General features: G+C 46.5%; 1 protein-coding gene across 2 annotated transcripts in view; it reads right to left on the bottom strand.

Annotated features, from left to right (window-relative positions):
- Window positions 1-4,894: 4,894 nt before the first annotated feature.
- Lk6 (MAPK interacting serine/threonine Lk6 kinase) overlaps window positions 4,895-18,031 on the bottom strand; it is a 117,824-nt gene continuing 104,687 nt past the window's right edge. Inside the window, exons 1-6 of one of the 2 annotated variants that reach the window (XM_050167901.3) lie at window positions 13,748-14,250; window positions 12,089-12,327; window positions 11,112-11,233; window positions 9,306-9,498; window positions 8,281-8,786; window positions 4,895-8,060 (exon numbers count right to left, since the gene is read on the bottom strand). In XM_050167901.3, the coding sequence (XP_050023858.1) occupies window positions 7,805-8,060; window positions 8,281-8,786; window positions 9,306-9,498; window positions 11,112-11,233; window positions 12,089-12,327; window positions 13,748-13,760 (1,329 nt within the window). In that variant the 5' untranslated portion in view covers window positions 13,761-14,250 and the 3' untranslated portion in view covers window positions 4,895-7,804. Of the gene's footprint in view, window positions 8,061-8,280; window positions 8,787-9,305; window positions 9,499-11,111; window positions 11,234-12,088; window positions 12,328-13,747; window positions 14,251-18,031 lie in introns of those variants that run through there. The other variant, XM_050167900.3, reaches the window with a different exon arrangement.

Raw genomic sequence — 18,031 nt, 5'->3', positions numbered from 1 at the left:
CAACTCGCTGATGATGACTGAGGTTTCGAGTTCAATTCTTAGTATACCTAGAGAGAAATTTGGCGCTGCGATCGTTCAACCATCATGAGAATATAGAGTTTCCTAAACCAATGCCTTCTTTACTAGATGCCTGCCGCGTGAGCCACAGAGTTTCCTACAAAAATTACTAGTCTGACGCTAGTGTGTACGGGAGCTGCAACGGGGGCGGTTGAGGCAACGCTCATGAGAATCCCCGTAGACACTAGCGCCACATTTCCCTCTAGGGTATTTATTCAGAAACGCTATGTATATAGGGTTGTACTACAGTGTACAGTGTTCGCTGTAGTTGTACACCTCTTGCGCTTCAATTTGGCGTTAGTACGTTGAAAGCTTGGCACAGCGTACTGAAAAGTGACATCAATTGACAATTTTGTTCATTCAAGGTTGCTATGTTCTATAAGGAACTAAATTTGGATTGTCTATTATTTGGAACGAAATAAATTTAGTTCGTTATATCCAACAATTTGTTATATTGATGTTTTATCCAAATTATTGTTATTGTTGTTTTCGTCGTCGTCGTTGTGATCACCATCAGATTACTGCCTACATTAGTTGGCTGTGCAGCAGGTCTAGATATTAATCCCTTTCCCTGTGTAGGCCTGTGTGCCAGCCTTTATAATAAATATTTTCACTCATTCGCTAGTGCTCTCACAAATTATAATCAAGCAGTTAAAGTCTGTTCTGCTGTTGCCCAATCACACATGTTGCATCTGATGCTCTAAGACTAGCGCTTTCAGCATTTTCCCCTAAAAACATTTTTTTAAAAGATTGCACATGTTTACCTCAGCTTTGAATTTGCTCAAAGTTTGCAACAAAGTCACATCTTATGGGCCAGATTGTTAAATATAACACTCTACACTGTTACTTGACTGGTTTATCAATAATAAATTAAGAATTTGCCTTCGTTTATGCCTATTTTGATCTCCACATATGGCACGTCAAGCAATTAATGGAAACTAATCTCGAAAGTGCACTCTTTGCTGTTCTGCAGACGCCGGAAGTGACGAAATAATCTCACAGTCGCCATGTTTTGGGCATTACTGACTGCGAGGAGCGCAGATGAAGGCAACTTCTTACCTTTTACTTGGCAGACCAGGCAAATAACAGTACCAATTAAGTACTATATAAGTACTATCAATTAATTTATTATTATAATTGTTATTAATTAAGTAAGTAATATTAATTACTATATTAAGTACCATATAGTTAAGTATAAGCGCTGGAGTTTCGCACTGACAAACAGCGCCTCTTGCGGACATCGCGCACATTGTTTAGTCACACATGCATACAAAAGAAAATGGGCAGTGGCGGTACGGTGGGGAACGTGCAAAAGCTGTGGGGAAAAAAACTATTTGAAGGCCGTCGTTATTCCTGCGTGGTTAATTGCCACAACTAACAAAGCCGTAATATAGGCTTATCATATTATTTTTCGTGAAAACTACGAGCATGAGCGACGGCGACGTTGGATTCAGGCAGGCGCGATTGCGAGCTGTTTCAACTACTTCTACAGCTTCTCCGGTAAAATATCCACATGCATTTGATTTTATTGCAAGCGAAAATGGCTATGCTTCTAGTCCAAAAATACATGTGTTTTAAATTTAGGTCAAGAATATATACAACCGGTATTTGGGGGAGGGGGGGGGGGGGCGCTAAGTGTACACTCTAAACAAAGTTCCACCCTTCGGGTTGTATTTTGTCCCCAAACAATAATCGTCATCTGTCTTGCCCGCATTTCCTTACTTTAACGCTGCGAGCCCGGTACTTCCTTGGCATGCGAACCATCGAGATAGAATGGCTTGCACGTTATCAGCTATAGAGTTAGTATAGTAACTCTATGTTATCAGCTTGACACAGCATTCTCGACAGCTAGGAAAGTAGCGAGCGCCGAGTTTTCAGGAGAGGAAACGCAAGCAAGGCAGATGACGATTATTGTTTCGAATGATGAATTGATGGTTAACACCCTTTTCTCATTATTTTTGTTTTAGTGAAGTTGTACAATAATTTGTTTTTATTGAAATTATTTAATTTATTTATTACATCCACGTTTAACCTGTTTGTATACAGTAAGAGCTTGCAATGAATATATCCATACATGTGCCTGGCTGGGGGCCAGTAATTCTTGTAATAAAGCTTTATCAATTGTATAAATAAAGAGTAGCGTTGATATGCTATTGCGAGTCTCAGTTGTGTGCTTTACTTTACATAGTATGCACGTGACGTCACATGCGCTGCTGTCGTCTGCTTTCGCCACCTTCCGCCATCTTGGGGTACCTTATCAAGAGGCGCGCGCATAGGCCTATAGGTTCCCCAAGATGGCGCTGCCGTAAACCGGAAGTCGCGGAGTATCGTTGAATGACGTACGTGCATACTATGTATACCCAGTGGTTACTGAACTTACTTATTTTCATGTGGCCATTGCAGGACTTGTAATGATTCATAATAATCAAAATGCAGATTTACAATGTTGTGAGCCCATTTATCGCATTTTGATGAGCGCTAGAGCTAGATATAGTAAAAAAGATACTGCACGAGTGTTTCAATGTATATTTTGGCATTTACATGTTTGCACGTTAACAAAACCTTTCAAACAAGGTCACCAGCCAATTGCTGACACCAGTGGTAACTGTGGCGTCAGTGCGACTCAGCAGATGTACCATCGAGGACAAATGAAATGCAGAGAGCAGAGCCTGTGGCCGAAGCATAACTAAAGGTACAGTGCATGCCATCAGCCGGTCATTGTGGACCTGCGTGGGCATGTGGTCCTCGTGCAGAGCGCAGCGCTGCTCGCCCTACTGCAATAAACACGACCCGTATTTTGTCCAAAAGTCATTTTCTAATCCCGCCGCGGCAGTGCCAGGCCCACCTGGCAATACACTGTTATGATGGCTAGCACCATCGCCACATCTGTAGCATAACATAACTGGCACACACCTAGTTTGCTAATGTGCGTTGCTTTGCTTTTGTTTCCACCACCAAAGCTGCCAGTGTCTAATCGTAACTTGAATGTGTTACACTGGGCTAACAGTAATAGAACAAAAACATACCGGAACAAATATTTACAACTGGATGAGGCATGTGCAAGCAGCAGCAAAAATCTGGAGATCACTCAGCACATCCTAATGGAATGTGAAGGTCCCACTGGATACAAGTACCCAGCGAGACCTGTAGGTAACGTACACCTTCTAGGAGCACTTGGCGTTACAGTGGATGGAAGCATAGGTCAGCACTCGAGAGAAGCAAGAGACTTCTAGGGAGGAAAGAAAAAGAATGAGATGTATACAAAAATGCCAAAATGAAAAATCATGTGTAGCAGACGTGATTAAATCAGGCAGGCTAGGCGACTATTTGTCACCACCCTATTTCAAAGGGGATGCCAATAAATCATCGGTGCTCCTGTATACGTTACCAAAGACACTAATGTACAAGACGTTCATTTTCGTATTTGCTCGACATTAGAGCTGCGACTAGCAGGACTAAGGAGGTCATACAAGTAGGACAAGCAGTTGCGAGAGGAAATTTGGGGGCTTTTGCTCCTTCAATATCTGCCTTTGCCTAGGTACTACTCAGGATAACATTCTCTGCTCATTTTGTATGCATTTTTCCCTAGTATAGCCAGCATAGTGGTGCGACGCGTGTGCGTTGATGGCGCATCCACAAATTTGGACCTTGTTGCTCCTTGTGCATTGCCGGTGTAGTAAAATGGCGTGGGCAATTGCCGTTTAGACCGCTATCTCCGGTGGAGGTGAGTAATCCTCACTAATGTGGTCATAGATGGCTTTCATGTTACTTCTGTGTAGTTTTTCTGTTGGCTGCTTGCATGCCACATTCCCGGAAAATTTGGGAGCATTTTTCCAGTTTCCTGTAGTACAAAAAGGGTTATTAAAGGGCCACTAACAAGAAACAATAAGACTAGCAAAGCAGTCTTTCGAGCCTATCTGCACTTACTAATTGGCTGGAAAGAGTTGGTCCATAGAGGAGAAAATGAAAACCAGTTTGTCCACCATGTACCCAAACCACAGTGCGATGTCTGTATGTTCGAAGTATTTTCGTGCACCTGGGCTGTTCTGATGTAAAAAACGTTGCAACTGATGAGGTTTGATCAATGGTTTCTGTAGAATGCAATGAGATTCTTGGGACAAAATTTGATTGTTCAATTTTTCACTAGAAAATGCCATCAAATCGAGGAGTCCATCAACTTCACGACAGTGCATTGCCAGCTGTTTATTTCTCCAATTCTATTTTTCTGGTTAATCAAGCCACTGCTCATGATAAGACAGTCTTTTGGTATTCGAATGTTATAATTCACCAGTCAATCTTGACTAATCTCCTTTAATCTCTCTTTAGGGTCCAACACAACTTTAATGTTTGTTATATTGAGGGAACATACATACTACAGAGCGATCTAATTCTTCATGAAGACACCAAATTTTAATACCAGCACAGATGACCACTCTGATTAGACAAGACAGCATCTATGTTGGTCCTTTATGTACTAACGACTGCCTAGGGCATCATGTCAACTGCCGATATTAGTCACAAATTTTTCAAGCTATCTATAACAGAACACTAAATTGGTGTTCCCTTTATAACAGACCGTAGTGTACATCATTCATAGAACTGTACATGGTACCGACGCACGAACTGCAGATGTTTAGTATGTCAGTTTTATGCAGATGAATTGCTATTTTTGCACTGAATTTCCAAGGGAGATTACTCTGGAAACACATCAAGACAGAGGAGGATGCTTTGCACTTGGTTAAACCAACACTACCTCAAGGAAGAACACACAAATGAAATTATGTTCGGTGGGAGTCCTAAATAACTCCCTACCATGCACAGATAAAGACAAGGCACGTTTTTCTCGCGTTGGTCGAAAGATTTTTTTTTATTTTCACAATTCTCCGTCTTTATCCTTATATCAACACAAAGAGAAGCCAAACAAACAATAAACTTTGTACTTTTTTTTTTCACTCCCACATGGGATGCGTGTACGTTCTGTAGAGTTGCGACAGCACAATTTTGATCCGGAAGCACAGAAATTTTTTTCTTCCACAACGTACAAAACGAAGAAAAAATGTAGCTGACGAAGAAAAAAAAATGCACGACACCACGTTTTCCTATCAATGTGACAGGTTCGCAGTTTTCAATGACAATAGTACAGTGTACAGCATGTGTGTGTGTATATGCGATTGGAAACTTGTGTGTACACGCAGCAATGTTTACAACATTTTGTAAAACTGTGCAAGCAAGATCCGTCTTATTAACTGTCTTGTGTGTATATGTGTGTGTGCTTGTTGAACATCTCACAATCAAGAAGAAAGAAAAAAAATAACCGAGAAAAAAAAAGAAAACTAAGGTAATCAGTCGCACGTGCACAATCCCGGTGACACGTGCAACGAAAACCTCAGTTTGACCACGCTTCAAATTTTGGCACTACAGCAGCATTCATCGCAATCGGAGGAACAAAGAACATCTTTAAAAAAAAACACATTTTTAAGCTTATCACAGATACATGGACGACAATTTCCAGTAGTAACAGCGGTAGTCGGCAGAGACTGGACAAGGTTTCAGGGTAAAGGGGGAGGACAAGGAACAACGTTCCAAGTTCCCTCTCAAAAACTGGAGGAAACTTGTGCGGATGCCAACGAAAGATGGAATTGCAATAAAAAGAAAAGATGAGAGAGAGGGAACGGGCACACTAGAAATGGCATCGGGTTCGAGGAGAATAATGCTCATTAAGGCATAAATCACGACAGCTTTCCAGACATCAGTTATGACGAGAACAGCTGGATGAACCCGTTGAGGAAAAAAGATTCCCAACACGAAGGCACCGCTTCTATAAACCTGGTAAGACTTGCAGAGCAAGGTAGGCGACGACTTTGGAAGGAGCATTCTAACGAAATCATTACCACGAGGGAAAAAAAAAAAAGGAATTCTAAATTTTGCTCCCCCTTCACAACTATTATGTATATCTTTACAAAAAATAATAAAATTGGGAAAAAGAATAGAATAACGGCGATTGAGAATGGTTTGCGATGACTCGAAGACTACCCGTCCTCAAAAAAGAAATGAAACTGCAAGGAAAAAAAAAAAGTGACGATGAGCAATGGGACATTCTGGTGATTCACATTCACATGATCTTCCTTGAGCGATGGGCGCGTTGATTAATCGTTAGCCTTTTTTCTTCCCATTTTATTCTGCAGAATATGAAAGATACTGCATAAATAAAAAAAAGTCCACAGAGAGACATTCACGCAAAAGAAAAAGTCTGGGAAGTAGCAGTTAATGTTTTTCAGCTTCACGAGCGACTTGCACGCACCACCACTTGTATAGACTAACGCATGTCAAAGAGGCGTGTAGACAAAAGAAGAGAAATCGGGCACTGGAATTAGTTGGGTACGCCACGGTTTTACACGGGTACAACAGAATGACAGAAAATCAAACACAGAGAATAATAATAATAAAAAAAAGGCCCGACGAAAAGGCAAATGGATAGTATACCGCAGTGAAAAGTGAACGATGCCTTTCAAACCCACAGTTAGGCTACGAGATAAAGGAAGAAAAACGCAGCCCAAGAGAGACTGCGTCGAGGCACACTATAGCATTACATATCACTTCTGACATCAAAGAAAATAAACTTTTTTTTTTGTTTTTCTTTCAGAACAGCACTCGCAGGTTCCATAGTACAGGGAGGTTGTGACGATGCAACAGCGAACCCCGTTCAAACTGTCCTGTGCAAATTTTTTTTTCTTAAAAGAACAGCCAACGCCATGAAAGGAGCCTTTCATCTGACGAGACAGTTAGTGGTTACACACACACATGGCCTTTTTTTGTTTTGTTTTTTTCGTTTTCTGTTTTCTGAAGAACTAAAGATCACTCGTTAGATACACAGAAAAGCCTGCAAGTTTGCTGCATTGTCGCACACAACCTTCCCCACCTTCACTCCTTATTTCTCACAGCCAGTATGCCAGAGACCCGAGAGACGGGTCTGTCTTGCAGTGGGCGGCAAAAGGTGGCAACGAAAATTGGGAAAGGGAAAGAGCCGGAAGGAACTCTAGAAACACCACGCACAACCTTTCTCCCAAGATTTGACTGTGGAATGGGCCACCAAAGGGGCAGAGCTGTAGAACGTACACTTCGGATTCAACATTGTCTTTTTTTTTCTTTTTTCTTGGGGGGGGGGACATTTTCACGGGGTGCATTGGAAAACTAAAGCGGCCGATACCACTCTTTCCAGGAGCCTTCCGCACTGCAGTTGAAGTTCCGAGCGTCGCGAACGCATCTTTCCTCACCACCCCGAGAAGGGAGCAGGCCTGACCAAGGCTCGGTGGAGATTTCCAGAACAGTGTGTCGGGGAAATGACGATGACTTGATGCGGGACAGTACACAGCTAGGCAAGTTCTGGTCTTAAGAAAAAAATGAAAAGCTTGGTTCAAGCCTGTCGCACTTCTTGCTGAGGAGCAACAACACCTTCCCCATCACAACCAAGCCAGTTCACTGATCAATGTCCACACAAAATTCCACGAGTGTCTGCAACACACAGATCAAGCACTCAAACATCAACCGCAGTCCAAATGAACCCTGGAAGGAGGCGCAGCTTCACACCAGTTCTTCAAAAAGTTTGAGGTAGGGAAGGAACAGGGATGCGGAGCTCTTGTTGGACTGCTTCAGAGTCCAGGGCTCAGGAGAGGTCACAGGATAGGATGTCACAGGAAAAAGGAAAACAGAAAAAGGAAAATGGGGGGAAGTGGGAGGAAAGCAACAGTCAGCCGGAAAGAGAGATGGACTCAACCGAGCTGCGCAGGCTCAAGGAACGGCCAGCACGACGCCGTTGGGCAAGCTTAGACTCCCCAGGAGGAGAGAGTCCGAAGCCGCCAGTTGGTGGAGATGGATCGGGGGTGTCCAGAGAACGTGGCGGGCCGCAGCGGAGTTCCATGCTCCAAGCCATCTGGTGCTGAACCAGTCGCTTGACTGCATTGGCGCTCTCGGCAAATGCGGCGAGGTCGCGGGCACTGTTGTTCCTGCAAACAACCACAAATAATATTAAAAAATTAATGAAGATGCACAGCTGCACAAACTTTGCGAAAAACTCGTAGTAAGAGTTGGCACGTAGGTATAAGCAGTGCACTGCAATTATGATGCTCACTCAAAGTGTCGGTTTGCCCGTCCGATTGGGTTACATGACAAGTTGGCAACAATGCGAGAGAAGCGAAACTGCCAGCCCTGAAGTTGGCTCCTCACCTGCGAATGATGGAAGGTGTGTGCAGTGCAGTGCTGGGCCCGCCGTGTGCCACCCAAGGATGGGACAGGACTTCCTCAGCCGTGTAGCGCTGGCTGGCATCCTTGACAAGGAGATGGGAAATGATGTCCTTGGCCTCGTCCGAAATGCCGGCCCAGTCACGATCGGGGAAGTCGTACCAGCCCTCCTGGATCGAGGTGAACAGCTGGTCCTGACAGGCCTGGCAGAACTCGCCACGCTCCCAGCCGCAGCTGCTGCCACAGCGTCCGTAAAACGGCGGGTAGCCGCACAGCAGGATGTAGACGATGACCCCCAGGCTCCAGAGGTCACAGCGCTTGTCATAAGTGTGTGCCTCTCCCACAAATGCCCCCACCACCTCGGGTGCCATGAACTCGGCTGAGCCCACGGGTGTCTGCAGCTCGGGCGTCGTGGGCGGTGTCGCCTCGTTACCTGGCAGCAACACTACACCAGAACCCAAGTCGAGGTCGCAGATCTTTACGGGCCAGATCTGGATGGTTAGAAGAGGCAAAAAAAAAAAACATGTTCATTAGGATTTCAAGGCCACGCCACTCTACCCGCTGATCATAGGAAGCTGAATTTTCGAACTACCCCTAACAGTGACAGTTTCACTTTGGTCTAACATAACAGCGAGCATGCGGTTTTGCAATAGCAAGACATGTGTCACTTATATCACTGCACATGACAACTACTTGCCACGAAGATGAAACTAACTAAATCTACCACCCTGAACCTTTTCCTCGCACTCATTCCCAGTAGTTCAGCGTCTAACTATGGTACACCGAGCCTCACAGCCAAGAAAATGATTTTCAAGAATGCGACTATTGCATCCTAAGTGGTAGTTCTACTTAAGTGAACACTACCATCAGAACTATGCTAGTTCCTACCTTTACGTCACAGCAATGGCCACATTTCTACCCCGTTCGCGATTTCCTTGTCAAGATGCAGCCCGCCAATCTGCATCTCCTCTATGGTATGGAACGTGTCGCTAATTAGAAAGCGTTCTTGCCTGATCTGTGTCGAAGCACAGGATATTCTCCGGCTTGAGGTCCCTGTGCGCAATGCCCTTGGAGTGCAGAAAGCGCAGAGCTTCGGCTATATCCCGCACCACGCGGCTCGCCTCGTGCTCAGTGAACTGCACCCGCTGCTCGATGTGCCGCAGCAGGGGACCCCCACGCATCTTCTCAAAAACAAGGTAGAACCTGCAATTTGGCAAGCGTCCAGCTGTAGCCGCAGTGTCCTTTATGCGACACAGGCATCGCACAATAATATTTGCGCTTCAGCTTGACAAGTCGCTCTAAATAGTAAGTGTACTCTCAAAACCATATAGCTTCCTCTAAAAATGACAAGAGGGAAGTTAGGTGCCAGTGTTTACATAGTACAAACAAACCTCAATATAAGCATACACTATTTGAATTGGCAAGAAAGATTTTATGTCTGTTATATCTGAAAATGCGAAATATCTGAGCTCTTTACATCAAGGTTTAACTGCAGTTGCAAGTTCAATCAGCATGGGAATGATGGGCAGCACATCATTTTCATATATGTGCAACAATGTGCAATGATTACGCACTCGCACAGGAACCTACTGCCTTTAAGCATTTAGAAAAGTAGGATTGATTGGATACTTGGAAAGACGAAGCGCTTATATCTGGTATTCATTAGAAAGGTACATCCCTCGCACGCTGGTAATCTGCAATCGACATTTTAGATTTGTCACATCCGATAATTTGTTAGAATGGTGTTCATTGTAAGATCAGACTGTAGTAGTTCTAGCCCAAAGCTCATAATTGGCAGTACATATGCTTGCAACGTATAAGCATCGCCTGGGCTCAGTGTTAGCTTGCATCTGTTACCAAACAGTATAGTACTTTTGGTAGACAGTGGAGGCAGTGACATAAGCAAGAAAAACGCAGATCAGAACTTTGCTTAAGAGGAAGCTTTAGCTCAGGGGCTACTATCTAAACACATGAGAAAGGAGAAATCGTTTTTCTTGGCAACCGCTGCACCAAATTTGATAAGGTTTGTTGCTTCAAAGAAAAAAGTTAACATCTAGTGACTTCTGGTAGGGAATTTTCTATTTAGGCCTTCAATATTGTAATAAAATTTGTTGAATTTGCAAACTTTTAGGGAAATGAAACTATCAAGTTTGCAACTCGGTAACTCTGCAATGAGAAATGATATCACATATTGTAGGTTGCATCTAATAGTACATCTAAACAGGAAAAAATTGATGTATTATAAATGCCTCTCAAAAACCACTAATACACAAGTAGGACTTTTGCAAAACCCTCGTAAGCAATGTAAAAATGATAATTCTGGAAACTGCATTGAATAGTGCATCTAAAGCAGACAACTGATATATTATGCATGGCTCTCAGGTACGCCACTAATATGCAAATAGGACTTTTACAAAACACGTGTAAACATTGTAACAAATTCACATATGATATAAATTGATATATCAAGTTCGTCTGCTTTGGATGCTCTAATGGATGCAATTTACAGAACTGTGGCCTTGCGTAGTTGCAGACTTGTAAACTTTATGCTTTCTTTAAACATCAATTTTCGTACAAAAAAAGAAAACGACATCCGAGGTTTAAATCAAAATTCTGCTCTTGAAAATCACTGAATTTAACTTTCTCGTTTCAACAGAACAAATCATTCTAGAAGTTGCCTCACAGGAGCATTTCTACGTTTTATATGTGCTTGAATAGGTGGCATTGGGGTCAGGCCCGAGCTAAAGCTTCCTTCTCAGTATGAAGAGGTTTAACTCTAGAGATGGAAAAAGTCGGAGGGACAGGGCGACACCTACCGATTCTCATCTTCGAGGAACTCAATCAGCTGAACGATGTTCTTGTGGCCTGAACAGTGATGGAATGTCTCCACTTCCCTGAATACACGGGCCCGGCTGTGGCCAGGTCCTTTCTCAATGATCTGGAAAAATGAATAAGGGTGGTGCAATCGGTGAAACGCACCGAAGCACACCATCACAGCAAACAGCCCATTCTGACGCGACATTGCAGCTGCCTTATATGGTGACCAGGTAACCACAAGTAAAAAACCCTGTTCCACGGGACAATGAAAGTGTCCTCATCAAAACAAGTTAGATCAAAGAACCAGCCAAAGTATCGTATACAAGTGGCAAGGCAGGTTATCATTTATGGCAGTGGCTCCATGAAAATCTAGGAGCAACTATTTATCAGTGCTATGCACACGATTCCAGTGCATTTACAAATCATTGTAGCATAGAACCATATTAGTGAATGGTACCTCTCACACTGCTTCTGCCATAAGCATAATGCAGCCTCAGTAGACCGTGACCATGTTTTCACACATATACATAATCATAGCAAACTGTTGCACTTCTAGCACACTTTGTAGAAAATTGTCAATTTTTGAAGTTGCAAAGCCATTTAAGCCTAGAAGAGTGAGGTTCAAGACTGGTTTAGAATGCCAGCACTGGTTGATGCAGAGAGCAGCAGAGGGGAGTCAGTCAGCAGAGGGGGGGGTCACGTGGGGAGTATTACTTTAACCTATCCGCTTTGGCCTGCGCAGTTCAAATTGAGGAGCAGCAGCAGCGGCAATTTTCTACGCTGCAGTCACATACTGGCGCATGGACTTTTAGACAAATAATCTACCGATCTAGCTCGACTAATGTTTTCTTTTAGAGGTGCTTTAAGTAACAGACATGGATTATCACCCAGTGCTTGTCCTGTTCAGTTTCAGTTCATGTGTTGTTTTCACGGTGGGTACTTAGGATCCTGAAGGTAGAGGGAAGGGTGTATGTACCTTGACGGCATGCTCCTTGCCGGTGTACAGGCAGATGCAGGTCTGAACCGAGGCGTAGGCCCCTTCGCCAAGCACTTCCCCAGTGAGGGAGTACAGGTCGGAGAAGTTGCTGGCCGCCAGGCTCGAGCCCGTACGCTTCTTCTTCTTGCGCCGGCGCTGCTGTTGCCGCTGCTGTTGTTGCTGCTGCTGCTCGGCGCAGAGAGTATCCTCCTCCACTGAGAGGATGCTTGGCAGATCTTCTGCAAATCGGAGGAAAAAGGAGAAACACGTGAGGGCTTAGATGATGGCTGCTGCACTCACTCCCTTTATCTCTACTCCAAGCATCTCTATACACTTTCTGACCCCCCCCCCCCCATATTGCTTCATTTTTCCCATAAACAATGGGACTGTAGTGGCTTGATCGTAGGCATATTAAGTAGCAATCAAGTGCTGCTATATCAAAATTTACAATACCAAGTCAGGAAGGAAGACAAGGATAAGAGGAGGGGGGGGGGGGGGGGGTACCACTGGCTTTGGACCTCTGTGAAGCACGAAATTTCCACTGGCTAAACATAACTCAAAGGGAGAAAAATAAGCAAAATGGCAGACTTGATGAAGTTATGTAGGCAAATGCTTCTAACTTACCAAATAAATATATAACTGCTCCTAATTTAGTAGCCTGCAGTTTCTGCTCCAAGTCCACTATATGCATGCAACATTTAGGATGGTTTGCATTAATTCAAAGTGTTTTACAGTGACAGCATGCCATGCAAACTTAGCAAGTATAATTAATCAACGGTGTGCTGTAATGCTTATCAGAGATCGAGGCACTGCATGCAGCCAGTGCTGCATCAATACAGAAAGATGCCTAATAGAGAAAAAATATATAAAGAAAGGAAACGATAAAAACCCACGTATTTTTTTTTCTTTCCCCTAGTTGAGGTACAGGCGCCGACAAAAGTGGTATACTCCGAGCAGTCCACGCAGCGGAAGCGGGAGCAACGGCAAACTACTGCATCGCAACGCCATCTACAGGCAGCATCTGGGATCATGTCTGCCGATAATAAAGGGCACCCATTGGCTGTCTCGATCCCAGATGTCGCCTGTAGATGGCGTCGCGATGCAGTGTGCCGTTTCTCCGGCTCCCGCTGCGTGCAGTATACCACTTTTGTCGGCGCCTGTACATTGCACAAAGACGAATCGCACCGCAAATTACTGCTTGTGCACCCCAGACATGTGACGGTCTGTAAACACTACGACGACAAGAAACCGCACACAAAATGGCGCAATGCAAAGGTGATTCCAGTGTTTGCAGCGAAAGCCCGACAGGCGCAACAACGTGTCAGGTTTCGGATTCAGGTCAACGCTCCGAAAATAGTTCGCATGACGCAAGCCCTCGGACAATTTTATCAGAGCGCGAAAGCAGAAAGCAATCCACCGATGAAAATAAAAGCGCACACAGCTTTCGAAACCCCCTTCAAGCTAATAGGAACAGCAACGAAACGGACAATTGCCCCGTTATATTTCCAGAAATCTCGCGGAAAGCGTTTTGCATGCGCGTGTGCGTGCGCCGAGAACACGAACGCGACTTCCGCACGCACTTTGCAGGCCCGTCTGTCTCGTTCGAGAGAACAACACGCAGCGCGGATACAATCACGGCTGCACACAACCGCCACTCACTTATTTGAACCATGTCGAGAGATCTTTCGTGCGTATGACTAGGATGTCGAGCAGGCTCGACGGTGCGCTGGCCTCCTCGGGCGGTGGAGTTGGCAGCGGCGGTGGTGTGAGGTGACTAGCAGGAAGAGGCTGTCGAGACCCGCTCGCTCGGGCAGTGGAGCGACGGCGCGGAGGCTCCTACGACGAAACCGGACAGCAACGGCGAGAGGGACGGTGGATGCGACTGCACTCAGTGGTCGCGACAACAGTTCGTGGCCGTAGCTACGGCAGCGAGTCGTGGTCGTGGCAGCAGCGCCCCGAGCTGAAGGAGGAGAACCAACAGCCGCCGAAGAAGGCCCGCCGCAGCCACCGCTCCGGTCGACGCGCCAGTGCTTCCCGGTGGTGCTCGCACGCCGCTCCGCGCTACTCATTCCAAAGACTGAGCCCCAAGCACAGACTGCGCGCCAGCTAAATAGCCGGCAGTCAACTGCCGCGCCACCGCCGACCGCCGGAAGCAGACGACGAAGACAACAACGAGGCAGCAGCGGAGAGCGCCGCCGCAGCTCTGGTTTCCTGCTGTGGGCCACGCCACGCGCCGAAGGACGCACGGGAGCAGACGACAAGACCACGCGACTCTCGAGCGCCGCCATTTTCTAGGTGCGGAATCGCACGGCCGGCGCGCGTACGCGGCCTCCTATTGGTTGCGAATGGAGGAGCGAGACGATCACGTCACCAAAGACGCGCTCTCTCCCCCCCCTCTCCCGCGCCGCGCCAGCTCCGCGTCTTTTTCTCGCGCTTGTTGCGCGCCGTAGGCCATTTGGAGGGCACACACAAACCGGCCGTTCCTTCTTCCCGCATCACGTATGCAGCTGCGAATGACTCACTCCACTGTTGTGATACGGTGCTAAAGGGAAGAAAAAGAGAAGGAAAGCGCGCGCGTGATCTGTGTATGGGTGCACGCAGGTATAACGAGCATTCGCGGATAGAAAAAAGAAGAAAGACGACGAAAAGAAGTTTTCCCGTCTCGTGACTCGGCGCAGGGGCGGAGAGATGGTGTGGCGAGAACTGCACGGGCATTGCGTCAACTCGTTCATTTCTCTCTTTTCGCCGTTCACCTATGCGCGCACGTACAAGCCGATTGGCAGAGACCTTCAAACACTTTACAAATGAGTGTCCTGGCTGAGCGGTCTCAAAAGCAGGTGATTCCAAGTAGGAGCAGGGCAAAACGAAGAAAGGTCTCAAGATAGGCGAGCTCTGAATATTCCCTTTTGCGATCGGCGAAAGCCACCTCCCAAAGCGCTTGCCGTCTCAAAGGCCACGTGGCAATTCGTATCTCCTGGAAAACGTCCCTGGCATGCACAGGTTTCGCTCTGATCTCGCTCCAGTAAATCCGCACGATAGCGCGTGCCGAACCCTGCACACTGCGTACTGAGGGGGGAAATTCATAAGGAAAAACCGATCGTACTTTTGACTGTGTGCTTAGTCGTAATAATCAATCTGGCATTGGACGAAAGCACGTACCCCGGCTAGCGAACGAGTAAAAACAACCGTTTGAAGTGAACAACTAAGTGAAATACTTGGTTATGCTGCTCTCAACTCGGTGCTTTAAAAAACTAAAATAGGGATGGGCAAATCTAGGTATATTACATACCAACTATTCGTATTCGAAAAGAAACTGTAGGCGTTTTCGAATACCGAAACTAACCGAATGTTTCGTAAAAACCGACTAGTAAAGCATTGTTGCTGTTTTGTTCCTCGTATGCATCGCAAGTGAAACAACAGTTTTCGAAGCAACGCGGGAACAAAATGAATATGCACGCAGTGCACGCACGATAAACGTGCGTTTCTGCATTCCGCCCCCCATTGGAATGCCGCTGGCAATCGAACCTACGACCTCTTCCTCCGGTGCAAGACAACGCTATGCTGCTAACCTTGGCACCGCTTGCCTCTATGGAGCTGCACCTCATCTAGCACTAACACAAAGTGTTCGTTTTCTTTGTCTACTGAATACTGCGAAAATTAAGACGCTACGAAATTCCACCACATCGTCGAATTCTGCAATGACTGAGTTTTGAGCCAATTAGAGGCCAATCAGGGCTAAGAAGATGGCGAATTCGACTGCAATGACGGCGTTTTCAGCCAATTAAGAGGGCCAATCAGGGCTAGGAAGATGGCGAAATCGACAAAATGGCGGAATTTGCCAATGCCCAGAACTCCTGCTGCTGACAGCAAACGCGTACGACTGCTTAACACTTAATTTCGCCGTCGTCGTGAGCGACACTGCAAAGCGAACTCGATCCAAGGGAAACGTTGTAAGTTGGCAGCTTTCAACAGACCCAAACGGAACGCCAGACACCCCAAGTGTCTGGCTGTCGAGGTCTCAAGAGCAGGTCGATAGCAGGGATTCCAGGAAACCTGCTGGAACTGTTTTTCCGGACAGGGCGCTGACGGTCCGCAGTTTCTTATCGAGACGAATTAAAAGCGTCGGTCGCCGGGCATGCCGCAGAGCCCACCTTTTTATCGCGCGGTCGACTCGATTATCGTCGCGAAAAGGCCGCTCGCTTAAGCACCGGAATCATTTCGGCTTCACGTGTCCCTTATAACAGTGCATGCGCACGTGACAAGCGAAGCGGTGACGCCATTTCAGGACGGCGATAAGGCAGGCGACTGTGTTGTTACGATGTCCCCGCTCTCTCTATGCCGCAGCGTTTCTAATGGACAGCGTTGCTCCATTTTATGTTTGCGTACTGTATCAGTTGGCACTGCCCGTCAGTTCAGCGGACTCTGCAATCGGTGACAGAGGAAGCGGCATTAAAACTTAACGTCGTGGCTTGCGCACGTTGGACGGTTTCTTTATTTCTCTAGTTTCGAGTCTGGTCAGAACTAAGGCTTCGTAGTACTGTTAAGGTACTGCCAGCCTTCGTCTAAAGTACACATACCACTCAGCCAACGACTGGAACTGTTTTCTGTGCGAGTTTTCATTCTGTGCCCTCAAATAAATGTCGTCATCTTACACAGAAGGCTTTCGGGCCCGTGGAAAGCACTATCGTGTCCTTCTGCAATGAAAGTACTGAGTCTCTACTGCAAAACAAAAAAAAAAGCAAAAAGGAAGTGTGCACCCCTTGAGAAAAATCGAGAAAAAAGGTTTTGACAATACGCCTGCTTTCTTGATGAACTTGGCTGTGTGTGCGTGCGTGTGCGTACGTGCGTGTGCGTGCGTGCGCGTGCTCTAATCTGCCAACGCAGCCTAACCGAAGTGTAGCCTAACCTAATGATACTGTTTCGTGTTTCTTTAAAATGGTGGACGGGGAACGCCACGGGCAAAACAAAAGAGCCCTTCAATCTTGCAGGGGTCGAGGCGAGGAAGGGCGACGGGAAGTGGCAGAAGCCGTATCATCTAGCTGGGGACTCACGAGACATCGCTGACGCAACGTCGGCGGCGACGAGACCGCGTGGAACACTTTTTTTTTTTTTCTGGCAGGCGCGCCCACTTTTTTTCTTTTTCTTCTACTAGACGAGCCGCCGCCAGCTCGCCGAGAGTCAGCTGACCCGCGCGCTTCGGAAGCCTCTGCCCTGCGGCGCGCCAGCAGAGAGCGAAGGGACGGGTGAACAGCAGAAGTGCCTGCGGTAGGTGCTTCTCCTTCCCCCCCCCCTCCCTCCTGTCGCTGCACACACGCGCACGCGCAAGACCAGAGTTTTGGCAACGCCCGTTTCCTGGAATCACCCCTCGGCGCGCGAGAAGACAAAACGAGAGACCAGTTGAGTTCAACTAACCAGTTGGGTGCAACTAAAGTCCCTTTATGAGCTTTTCTATGGACTTCAGGTACAACCACAACAGGGCCTGCCAGTTCGCAGGGGCAGGCGCAGAGTTTGGTTTTGTGCACACCTCGGCGAGCAATAGTGGAATTCAGGTCGGAACCTCGCCGGACAAACAGCTCACTCCCTTTGTGATGGAGCTGGACACGCGCAAGCAGTGAAACAGCGCTCTGTTCTTTTATCTGGCAGGCTCGGCTTGTTTCTTCCTTTCTACGTTGCGCTGCACCAGTTTTAGAGTGCAATACCAACTCGCCCAATCCTCAACCCTAGTGAGCAGTGTAAGGTTGCTCACTTCATAAAAAGCTTAGCGCTATCGACATGCGGGAGACGAAACCACGTATACAGGCGGAAAATTATGACGCGATAGCATTTACAGCGCACTACAGGGCTTCGATGTTGGCGTCGAAGCAAGGGGGTCGATCTCGGAAGCAAGGCAGTAACACGGGAAGTTCGACGAGTTTCATTATGAACTGGAAGTGCCACCCAAAG

The sequence above is a fragment of the Dermacentor andersoni genome, chromosome 11, assembly GCF_023375885.2.
Source record: "Dermacentor andersoni chromosome 11, qqDerAnde1_hic_scaffold, whole genome shotgun sequence".
NCBI lineage: Eukaryota > Metazoa > Arthropoda > Arachnida > Ixodida > Ixodidae > Dermacentor > Dermacentor andersoni.
The sequence above is the reverse complement of the archived record's forward strand: the minus strand, read 5'-3'. Positions and strand labels throughout refer to the sequence as shown.